This window comes from Oncorhynchus clarkii, chromosome 20, assembly GCF_045791955.1.
Source record: "Oncorhynchus clarkii lewisi isolate Uvic-CL-2024 chromosome 20, UVic_Ocla_1.0, whole genome shotgun sequence".
Classification (NCBI taxonomy): Eukaryota; Metazoa; Chordata; class Actinopteri; order Salmoniformes; family Salmonidae; genus Oncorhynchus; species Oncorhynchus clarkii.
Window position 1 is genome coordinate 13,681,762 of NC_092166.1, and position 12,277 is coordinate 13,694,038.

Genomic DNA, 12,277 nt, shown 5'->3' on the forward strand with positions numbered 1-12,277 from the left:
ATGTTTGTGCTAGAGATAGATAGATATATACTATAGATAGATAGATTGTGCCTGTGTGTTTGTGCTATGGACAGACAGCCAGCCAGCCAGACAGACAAGGGAATTGTTTTGCAACTACTGTTGTCATTTATTTTAATATGGAGCTGTGTTCCAAAACTTCAATGCCAGTTTCATTGGTGTTCTAGTGCCAGTGACACATTTTCACTGGTTTGATTTCACACCAACAAAGCATTCTCGTGCCAACACTCCAGCACACAAGTCAACTTAGTTTGGAACTATGTACTGTACATTTGGCGTATGTGTTCTCTCTTACAGCACTGGAGAATCTCAAATAAGGTTATCCCCCTTGTTGCTAGGAAGAGAATTTAATGAGATCTAACCTGCCCTGCTTCAGTGAACACACACATGCACACTCGTAAAAACACACATACCATGTACACACCAAGTACACATAGTTATATACACATGCACTACACTTACACACACACAATTACATAACATTTCAGTCCACTTAATCTGTGTATTTTTACGGTAACACTGTTAAAAGACAGCAACCTTCGCCTGTGGAATTGTGTAATCATCAACATCACATTTATTTCCACTGAAAAACATTTACACACAAACAAACACAGCTCAGTGCCCTTAGTAGTGAATAGTAGGTGTGTGATTTGTGTGTGTTATGTCCCGTATGGTTCTGGTAGATGACATGCACGGCCACTCAAGCTCAGTAATAGATCCCTGTTTTTATGACCTCAGATGAGGCGAGGGACTGTGTGTGTGCAGTATCTGTAAGTGAGTGTGTGTGTGTCTGTGCATATATGTGTGTGCTAATGTGTGTTTGTGTGCTCAAGTGTATGTATGTATATGTGTGCTTGTGTATGTTTGCGTGTGTGTGTGTTCCTGTGTGTGTGCTTGTGTGTTTGTGCATATATGTGTGTGTGTGGGTGTGCCTGTATGTGTGCTTGTGTGTTTGTGTATATATGTGTTTGTGCACCTGTGTGTGTGCCTGTGTGTGTCCATCCAGTACCCATCCAGGGTCTATCCGTGGGCTCAAGGCATGTGTGTGATGGTGAAGGAATGGTCATAAAAGTTAATAGCTTAATAAATTGTGACCCATAAACGGCAGCTCCGTCCCGGAGGATGAACGGATGTGACGGATTAGACCTGGGACAGGACCTGCACAGGAAAGGACAGAAAGGACACACACACAAACGGATGGATTGATGGATCAACCGGCCGAGAGACATAGAGATACAGACACAAGGAATCAGGGAACTGTATATAGAGTTCTATTAGAAGTTGTGACTGGTCCTGTGATATCTACTGAACTGGCAGTGACGTTAAACCAGAGGAGAGAGGCAGCACTGGATGCCTTTTATAACGGTTTACATAAAACTGCGCTTGGATCCTCTCCCAGCCCAAGAAAGGTAGTGCTCTCCCTCTTCTGGCCTTCTTCGGTAAGTACATCTTTGTATTCTACGCATGCCGACCTTGGAATAGTGAAATATAATCGCTTTGGGGCAATGCTTTGGACTGAACATTTTTATAAACAGTCAATTGTTTTTTCCAGTGTTACTTTTCAAGTGGACACAAGTCTATTGGATCTAGTGAGAAGTCTATTGGATCTAGTGAGAAGTCTATTGGATCTAGTGAGAAGTCTATTGGAGCTAGTGAGAAGTCTATTGGAGCTAGTGAGAAGTCTATTGGATCTAGTGAGAAGTCTATTGGAGCTAGTGAGAAGTCTATTTGATCTAGTGAGAAGTCTATTGGATCTAGTGAGAAGTCTATTGGAGCTAGTGAGAAGTCTATTGGAGCTAGTGAGAAGTCTACTGGAGCTAGTGAGAAGTCTACTGGAGCTAGTGAGAAGTCTACTGGAGCTAGAGAGAAGTCTACTGGAGCTAGCGAGAAGTCTACTGGAGCTAGTGAGAAGTCTACTGGAGCTAGTGAGAAGTCTACTGGAGCTAGAGAGAAGTCTACTGGAGCTAGTGAGAAGTCTACTGGAGCTAGCGAGAAGTCTACTGGAGCTAGTGAGAAGTCTACTGGAGCTAGTGAGAAGTCTACTGGAGCTAGTGAGAAGTCTACTGGAGCTAGCGAGAAGTCTACTGGAGCTAGTGAGAAGTCTACTGGAGCTAGTGAGAAGTCTACTGGAGCTAGCGAGAAGTCTACTGGAGCTAGTGAGAAGTCTACTGGAGCTAGTGAGAAGTCTACTGGAGCTAGTGAGAAGTCTACTGGAGCTAGTGAGAAGTCTACTGGAGCTAGTGAGAAGTCTGTGTGTCTGTGTGGAGCTGTAAAAAGAAAAAAAGGGGGGGAGGGAAGGTAGGAACAAATCGAACTGAAGAGGGATATATTATGCATTTGAAAACTATTCAGACCCCTTAACTTTTTCCACATTTTGTTACATTACAGCCTTATTCTAAAATGTATTTATTAAAAATAAAAAACAGAAATACCTTATTTGCGTAAGTATTCAGACCCTTTTCTATGAGACTCAAAATTGAGCTCGGGTGCATCCTGTTTTCATTGATCATCCTTGAGATGTTTCTACAACTTGATTGGAGTCCACCTGTGGTAAATTAAATTTATTGGACATGATTTGGAAAGGCTCAAACCTGTCTATATAAGGTCCCACAGTTGACAGTGCATGTCAAAGCAAAAACCAAGCCATGAGGTCGAAGGAATTGTCTGTAGAGCTTCGAAATCTGGGGAAGGTACCAAAACATTTCTTGAAGAACTGAAGGTCCCCAAGAACACAGTGGCCTCCATCATTCTTAAATGTAAGAAGTTTGGAACCACCAAGAATCTTCTTAGATCCATGCTGCCTAGCCAAACTGGTGACCAAGAACCCGATGCTCACTCTAACAGAGCTCCAGAGTTCCTCTGTGGAGATGGGAGAGCCTTCCAGAAGGACAACCATCCATGCAGCACTCCACCAATCAGGCCTTTATAGTAGTGGCGGAAGCCACTCCTCAGTAAAAGGCACATGACAGTCAGCTTGGAGTTTGCCAAAAGGCACCTAAAGGACTCTGACCATGAGAAACAAGATTATCTGTTCTCATGAAACCAAGATTGAACTCTTTGGCCTGAATGCCGAGCATCATGCTGTGAGGATGTTTTTCAGTGGCAGGGACTGGGAGACTAGTCAGGATCAAGGGAAAGATGAACGGAGCCAAGTAAAGAGAGATCCTTGATGAAAGCCTGCTCCAGAGTGCTCATGACCTCAGACTGGGGCAAAGATTCACCTTCCAACAGGACAACGAACCTAAGCTAGCAGCCAAGACAACGCAGGAGTGGCTTCGACACAAGTCTCTGAGTAGCCTTGAGTGGCCCAGCCAGAGCCCGGACATGAACCGATCAAACATCTCTGGAGAGACCTGAAAATAGCTGTGCAGCGACACTCCCCATCCAACCTGAAAGAGCTTGAGAGGATCTGTAGAGAAGAATGGGAGAAACTCCCCAAATACAGGTGTGCCAAGCTTGTAGCGTCATACCCAAGAAGACTTGAGGCTGTATTCACTGCCAAAGCTGCTTCAACAAAGTACTGAGTAAAGGGTCTGAATACTTATGTAAATTAGATATTTATGTTTTTTATTTTTAATACATTTGCAGGAATGTATTAATGTCTGTTTTTGCTTTGTCATTATGGGGCATTGTGTGTAGATTGATGAGAGAAAAAAAACAATTTAAACAATTTTAGAATAAGGCTGTAACGTTACAAAATGTGGAAAAAGTCAAGAGGTCTCAACACTTTTCATAATGCACCGTATTTTATTTGGATGTTGTAGCGTCACTTGCATTTGTGAGGGATAACTTGGCTATAACTGTGGTCTTGGTAGGCCCTCAACTTCATAATACCTGTGCAGTGAGTTATGGGAACATATACAGTGGGGCAAAAAAGTATTTAGTCAGCCACCAATTGTGCAAATTCTCCCACTTAAAAAGATGAGAGAGGCCTGTAATTTTTATCATAGGTACACTTCAACTATGACAGACAAAATGAGAAAAAAAATCCAGAAAATCACATTGTAGGATTTTTCATGAATTTATTTGCAAATTATGAACTTGCACAATTGGTGGCTGACTAAATACTTTTTTGCCCCACTGTATGCTCTTGGGTCGACTTCATCTCTGTTACTACAATGACTTTAGATGTATCTCTCGTCTATGGTCGTTTACATTGTTGAGGCTGAGAGATGAGTTATTAGTTAGAAATGGAAGACAAGGACAAAGCCATTGGCCATGCAGGCAGCATGCTTCATAATAACACTGGTTGTGCCTCATCATTGGGCTTTAACAGCCCACTAATACAAATGCAATTAACCTCAACGACCATCAAGGGGATACAGTAATTGACTGTTAACATTTGCTGTCTGGCCAAGGTTTTGGAGTTTCTAATTAACATTATCAGTAATGATGCGATTAGGCTGCGGCTCCCGCCACAATGAAAACAACCGAGAAGCTGTAATGTAATTATTTTTTCCAGATGTAGCCTACAAAGCATCATCTATGAGGCTGAGATCTCATCATTCCTTTTTTTGGCTGTGTTTCTTGTTGTAAAACTTCCGTCTGCCTCATTGTGCTTGCTAGTATAGGCCGAATGCTTTCTCTCATGACTATAATGATATGGACAGGAATGATGATGCACTACTGTGCTCACCTGTATTTCTCTGTATAAGCAACTTTTGAAATGCATGTCTTTTTATTGTGCCATACTGTATATGAAAATAAAAAATATTTCTATGAAAGATTCATTGAAAGACATGCATAGAAAAGAGAACATTGGAGCAGGTGAGATTATGTAATTCTCAGTCCAGTCACCTTGTTTTTAACCTCTGCGGTGTCGTCGCCAAGGCTATCGGTGCTGAGCTGAGAAAAATGTATATTTTTGAAATGAATACACACCTCGCAATCTCCTGTTCCCTCACTGAAACAGTGGCTCCATAATGGGCGCCAATAAAACATGAGAACAGTACGGGCCCCGGGTGTGAGGGTTCTTCAGGAATATCTAGCAGTAATTGAGCTAGCAGGTCTGGCAGAATTTCACTGCTCGCCTGCCCATGTGGCACAAACCACAAAGGGACTTCCTCCCCCCTGGTTGACTCTGTCTCACAGCCATATCATTCTGCTCTGTCAGGTGCTGGAGGACATGTCATACCAGTGGGAAGTCCCACTCTGAAGAGTGTATGTGGAGGCCTTTGGCACATGATGGGCAGTGTAGGTGAGCGACTATAGCATGGGCAAAAATGTTCTCCTTGCGAGTTGTTGATGCACAAGATGCTGGCAATCTGAGCTGAAATTGAAATGCAGCCCATCTATTTATGTAGGCTGTTTTTCATGAAAAAGCCTACAGCTTCAAACAAGATCCACATACAGTATAATATATATATATATATATTTTTTTTTAACTTAAAATGTAACCTTTATTTAACTAGGCAAGTCAGTTAAGAACAAATTCTTATTTACAATGACAGCCTACCCCAGCCAAACCCGGACAACACTGTGCCAATTGTGCGCCGCCCTATGGGACTCCCAATCACGGTCGGATGTGATACAGTCTGGATTCGAACCAGGGACTGTAGTGACCCCTCTTGCATTGAGATGCAGTGCCTTAGACCGGAAGCCCATTCATTATTTTTGAATGAAGGAGCGGGGGACCGGTGGGCGATGTGTTCATGGGCGAGGGACGTGAACAGAGCGGTACCAACTTTGGAGAAAACTGAACTGTATGTAAATACTCCGCAAGATCGCATTTTTATATAAGCGCACTATTTTCCAAACCCTATTGAATTGGCTGTTGATACCTAGCTCAACCTAGCTTGCTTGCTAGCACCAACATTAGGGTACTAAGGGGTAACTAGCCCCCCCTAAGAACAATGTCTAATTGCTAACACAAAAAAACAACGTTTGTAACTCTCTTATGGTCTGCTATTGCACAATTCTAATTTGTACCTGTAGGTCACAAATAAAGCTATCCCCAGTCAAATTGGAGCAGAGTCGTACTGTAAAATGTAGCCTATCAAATTCCTTATACAATTCTAGGCATACTAGGTTATGAGGCAGCCAGACAGGACATCACACATTATTGTCCTCACATATAGAGAGAAGACACATATACTGTAGATTCTAAAACAAGTCTTTATTGGTCAATGTACAGAAAGTGCTGCTGTGACCACCAAAGAGAAGAAAAAAAAAACTTTACAAAAACAAAAATAAATGAAACATATATATAAAATAACTGTCTTTAACTGTTTTGACACAGTTTATATGCAAAAGTTAATTTTACTCCTCTATGACACACTTGGTGTAAAGATGGGGTGAAACAAGGCAATGGGAAAGGCTCGTCTCACGATGATGACATCACAACCACAGGCATTAAGGCCGACGGGGAAGAGTTCTAACCACTGCTACAGACATAAACATGTAACGGATGCAGAGTTTAGAGTGGCATTCTGGGAAAATCAAGGGGTCAGAAAGGAGTTGGCTAGATTCAGCTACAGCAGCCCTGTTACAGGCCACCAGAGAATGAGAGGATCAATAGTTTCTGGTTTCTTACAGTGGCACTCCTGACAGAGGTGATTTATCATAGAACAACAACAACATGAGAGGGTATCTTAATAGTCAGAAGTGGATTCCTCTCTTTGTCTCCTTTCCTTAATCTGTATGGACATGAAGTGAGCTGGTGAAAGCAAAATTTGGGTAGGCAATGGAACCCATCAGTTTGCTTTCACCTTACCGGTGTTTTCGATGGACATGTGAAGGAAAGGAGACAAGGTGACATGTGAAGGAAAGGAGACAAGGTGAAGAAGACAATTCAGCCCTTTGAGATGCACCCAGGCAGCCCATTTTGGGGTTTTCAACTAATTGGTCATTTGACCAATCATATCTTTTCATATCAGATATTTTTCAGAGCTGATCTGATTGGTCAAAATACCAATCAATATATATACAATGATTTAACACAGAAATTCCACAAGTGTTGAAAGGTGCCATGTGCAGAAATTGCTTCTAAAATGTGCCTAATTTCATTGTGAAGAGAATCATTTTACCATCTAAACCGCTTTGAAATGTATTTTCCATAACCAAACATATTGTATTTTCAGCTGTTTGAAGCTGGTGTACAAAACCAAAAGTAAAAGATGCAAAAACAAAACTTAAGAATGGGAAGCATAGAAAAAGTGCACATAGAACTGAACTACCACTTCTTAGACTTGCTTTCAATGAGTGACAGCTCCATAACTCATATTTCTATGTGAATTTGGTTGTGTCCCCAAAAATGGGCTGCCTGTGTAAAGACAGCCAAAGAGAATGTGATAAATTGTCTCTGCCCAGGCTAAAAATGCCAACCTGTCAAACCGAGAATAGGGATTTTGTATGATGTTGCCCTCAGGTGGTGACTAAAGGGATAGTTCACCCCAAAATGATCTGTCAGACCCATACTCCTAGTTTTAAACAACACATGGCATGAAACATTTACACAACTTATGGACTTTATACCACTTTTGATGTATAAAAACAACGGACAAACTTTATTATGGGGTTAACTATCCTGTTAAGTGTCTATTCTCAGGGCCTCATCTCAGCCTAAGAAGTAGATGGACACAAGTCAACGGCAAATACAGATAGAGGCATGACCATGAGTGCTGATCTAAGGTCAGTTTTGCATTTTCCTTTCTAACGGTTAAAGTTAGGTGAAGGAGGGTAAGCTGATCCTAGATCTGTGGTTAGGAGAAACTCAACTACTCAAAATGCCCTGCCTCTGATGCAAGCAAGTTTAAACATACAGTTTGAGGAGAGGTAGGTGGGAGACAAGGGGCTCGATTCAATCCGTAGCGCTGAAGATCTGCGCTATAGTGCGATTGGTAAAGGTAATTGAGCCATCCTATGCAGCGTTGAATGCAATCTCTGCGAACATTGCCTTTACATCTGTTGCGTGTTGAAGCGCAGGTCTTCAACGCCACGGATTGAACCAGGCCCAAGGTGAATGATAGTTCAGCTACACTACTTGCTATATTCACGAGGGATTTATAAAAACATACAGGACCTTCTCTTGGTTTCATATGTCCAAGAACATGAACCAGGCAGACAGAAAGAAAAATGAGACTATCAAAAATGTTCAAAATTAGTTTTGTAAATACATTGGCTCTTAAAATACCTTAAATAAATGAAATATGCTAATGATAATTTGTAAATCCGTTTTTCAGAAGACTTCAAATATATTTCCAAGATTTCAAATGAATGAAATACAATCTCAAAATCCAAAGAAATGCATAATTTTGTATTAATGCAAAAGAAGGTATTTACAATGAATGCATTCAACGATCTTTTTGTATTAGTAACTCAACAGCAATTGAGGAAGATAAGAGGAAAATGTGCTGTCCAATGTTTCGTGTCCAAACCCAGAAATAATGAAACACAGATTGGATATAAGGTGGAAATGTGCTTATGCAACTGAATTTTCAATTGGCCCTACCTATTGTGTTGTCAATGATGGTTTTAAATAGGAACAATTAGTTACACCAAAATATGAGAAAATAAGCTCCACTGGTTAGTCAGAAAACAATGAAACCTTTTGTGTGTAATGCCTTATTTTGACCAGAAGAGAGCGACATTGGACATAAAACATTGGACAGTGGCAAACTTAATGGGTAGCTGTTTTCACAACTGATTGACTGACTCAGCAAATTCTGTATATGTAGGTGTGTGTGTGTATGTGCATGTGCGCATGCGTGAAAGATTAATATGTTATCGAAGAGCTATCCCATTCCAGCTTGCTCTTCAGCTTGCTCTCCTTCACTTCCTTCTCGTCGTCCTCCTCTTCCTCTGTTTCATCACTGTCATCAGACTCTGCACTCGTGATGTCGCCTGCCTGTTCATCTTCCTCTTCCTCATTTACCTCCTCCTCCACCGTCTGAGGCTCTCCAACGTTCTACGGGAAAGAACACAGTGGAACACACTTTAAAAATACTGTAACATAAGGGCGTGTCTGTAAAAACATCCAAAATGACTCATTCAAGGCAGAGAGTTGGGGCACTCAACGAAAATGGTAGAGATGTATTTATTTTTGCTCACTTGAATCCATTGTTCAGGATGAGAAGTACAGGTGAATGACATGATGTCAAGCTGACATCTTCCTCAGTGTTACCTGCATTGCACTTAGCTCCTATTTATAGCCTAGTGGTTTACTGAGACACAGCAATGTAAATAACATGATTCAAGGTGAATGGCAAATAATAGCACAAACTAATAATAGGAACAATCTTAGACACCATGGATCCTAAGATTTAGGGTAATAGAAAGTGAATAATAATTACCCTACATGTTTTAGGGTCTCTGTACCGCCGCTTTCACAGACAACCAAATATTTGTGTTACAGAAGGAATTTTAAATGGATTACATTTAGATTGTTGAATTTTTACCACTGACATTTTTTTTTTACCAATGAATTAAAAATGAAAAGCTGAAATGTCTTCAGTCAGTAAGTATTCAACCTCTTTGTTTTGGCAAGCCTAAATGAATTCAGGAGTAAAAATGTGCTTCATAAATTGCATGGATTTTTTGAATGACTCTCTGTACCCCAAATACAATTAATGACCTGTAAGGTCCCTCAGTCGAGCAGTGAGTTTCAAACACAAAGGCCAGGGAGTTTTTTTTTATGCCTCGCACCTATTGGTAAATGGTGACTTTAAAACATTTACAGAATTCAATGTCTGCGATAGGAGAAAGTAAGAGTGAAAGGAAGCCTGTACAGAATAAAAATATTCCAAAACATGCATCCTGTTTGCAACAAGGCACTAAAGTAATACTGCAAAAAATGTGGCAAAGCAATTCACCTTTTGTCCTGAATACAAAGTGTTATGTTTGGGGCAAATCCAATACAACACATTACTGAGTACCACTCTCCATATTTTCAAGCATAGTGGTGGCTGCATCATGTTATGGGTATGCTTATAATCGTTAAGGACTGGGTCATTTTTCAGGATTAAAAAAGAAGTGGAATGGAGATAAGCACAGGCAAAATCCTAGAGGAAAACCTGGTTCTCTCTGCTTTCCACCAGACACTGGGAGATTAATTCACCTTTCAGAAGGACAATTACCTAAAACATAAGGCCAAATCTACACTGGAGTTGTTTACCAAGAAGACAGTGAATGTTCCTGAGTGGCCGAGGTACAGTTTTAATCTACTTGAAGATCTATGGCAAAACTTGAAAATGGCTGACTAGCAATGATCAACAACCAATTTGACAGAGCTTTGTTAACTAGCTAGAAACTTACTGTTTAAGAAGGTTTGAATCCTAAGCAACTTGCATACACATTGTTTGAAGTACAATAGACCGACATAGCTACTGTAGTAGGTCAAAGCTGTGTGCTGGAAAACCTTGGTAGAGCATGGGTGGAATAGGCATTGTGGTGCTGGAAAACCTTGGTAGAGCATGGGTGGAATAGGCATTGTGGTGCTCACTTGAATTTACTTTATTTTTCGGCTTCAGACCAATGCCTACTTCTCACCAATCACCAACACCTTGAATTAGTCTTTGACAGTTTTTTCTTGGCAAGCCTTTGTTGAATTTCTGTCATTATTGTCGAGCACCCCTCCTATTTATATGTTTGTTGTTGTGCGGAGGCCTACCTTAACACTTAAAAGCTATAGATCAGAAATAATTGATAATATAACTTATCAATGGACAAAAATAATGTCCTTGCTACAAAAACCAATCCCTAAATATAATACCAAAACAGGTTTGACGTAATAAATGTAATGAAACACATCAACCCCTAGCCATTCCACTAGACCTAGAGTAGGCCTAATCAATCATTCAACCCCTAGCCATTCCACTAGACCTAGAGTAGGCCTAATCAATCATTCAACCCCTAGCCATTCCACTAGACCAAGAGTAGGCCTAATCAATCATTCAACCCCTAGACATTCCACTAGACCAATAGTAGGCCTAATTAATCATTCAACCCCTAGCCATTCCACTAGACCAAGAGTAGGCCTAATCAATCATTCAACCCCTAGCCATTCCACTAGACCTAGAGTAGCCCTAATTAATAATTCAACCCCTAGCCATTCCACTAGACCTAGAGTAGGCCTAATCAATCATTCAACCCCTAGCCATTCCACTAGACCTAGAGTAGCCCTAATTAATAATTCAACCCCTAGCCATTCCACTAGACCAAGAGTAGGCCTAATCAATCATTCAACCCCTAGCCATTCCACTAGACCAAGAGTAGGCCTAATCAATCATTCAACCCCTAGCCATTCCACTAGACCAAGAGTAGGCCTAATTAATCATTCAACCCCTAGCCATTCCACTAGACCTAGAGTAGGCCTAATCAATCATTCAACCCCTACACATATTCAGTCAATTCAATAGGTCTCAACAATTCAGATTTTCACAAGTGCCTTGGAATTGATTTTAGTTGACAATGCCTTCTCTGGGAATTCCTTTGTGTAATGTCCTCTCACCTCCATAGGGTTGACTGTGATGGTGAGGGTGGAGTCGTCCCAGTCCATCTCTGGGTCCTTGGCTTCATCCTCCTCACTCTTGGAGCTGTCCTGGTGGGTACTGTGGAGTCTGTAGATGCCTAGCACCACTATACACACCAGGGCGGCGATACAGATCACTACCACGACTGTGGCAGCTGGAGGGGTGCCTGTGGGGGGAGAAATGTGTTTAAAAGATAAGTTAATCTGAAATTACAAAATCACTTCACTGTTTCATTACATTGAAAGTAGTTTATATTAGTATTATTAATGTAATATAAAAAAAAGTATGGAGGGACTGGCTTTCTGTTCTTGTGGTAAAACCGTAGAAATCTGCTGCCACATTCTTTCCATTGAGTTGTGTCTCTACACTCGGTTCTCTCTGTACACAATAGGGCAGAGATTCCCAGTTCCCTCTGCCATGTGCTCTGTCCTCCCTACCCTTGGGAGGATCACTCAGTCCTGTGTATGTGTGTGTGTGTTTGCCTGTGTGTGACCCTGAGAGAGGGAGACAGAGACAGCATGTGTCTGTATGATCTGAAGGCTTAGCCTAATCTGGATCCCCCTCCAGTTCAACCAAACACACCCTCAGGTCTTCACCGTGCGTGTGTGTGTGTGTGTGCGTGCGAACTGCTGGGTGCCTTACCTGAGATGTGGGAATTGACAGAGTGCACCATCAGTGGATGATGCACCGACCGCATGTACTGGGATTGGACAGCCATGTGATTGACATGCTCTACGGGTGCTGCGTTGTGAACGAGGCTAACCTGAGGGCGGGACAAAGAACATATCAGT

At 41.4% G+C, this 12,277-nt stretch overlaps 1 protein-coding gene across 1 annotated transcript in view; it reads right to left on the reverse strand.

Moving 5' to 3' along the window:
* Positions 1 to 6,112: 6,112 nt before the first annotated feature.
* LOC139375954 (calsyntenin-2-like) overlaps positions 6,113 to 12,277 on the reverse strand; it is a 265,000-nt gene continuing 258,835 nt past the window's right edge. The window contains exons 15-17 of the mRNA XM_071117937.1: positions 12,129 to 12,249; positions 11,465 to 11,652; positions 6,113 to 8,923 (exon numbers count right to left, since the gene is read on the reverse strand). Coding sequence (XP_070974038.1) covers positions 8,732 to 8,923; positions 11,465 to 11,652; positions 12,129 to 12,249 — 501 coding nt within the window. The 3' untranslated portion in view covers positions 6,113 to 8,731. The remainder of the gene's footprint in view (positions 8,924 to 11,464; positions 11,653 to 12,128; positions 12,250 to 12,277) is intronic.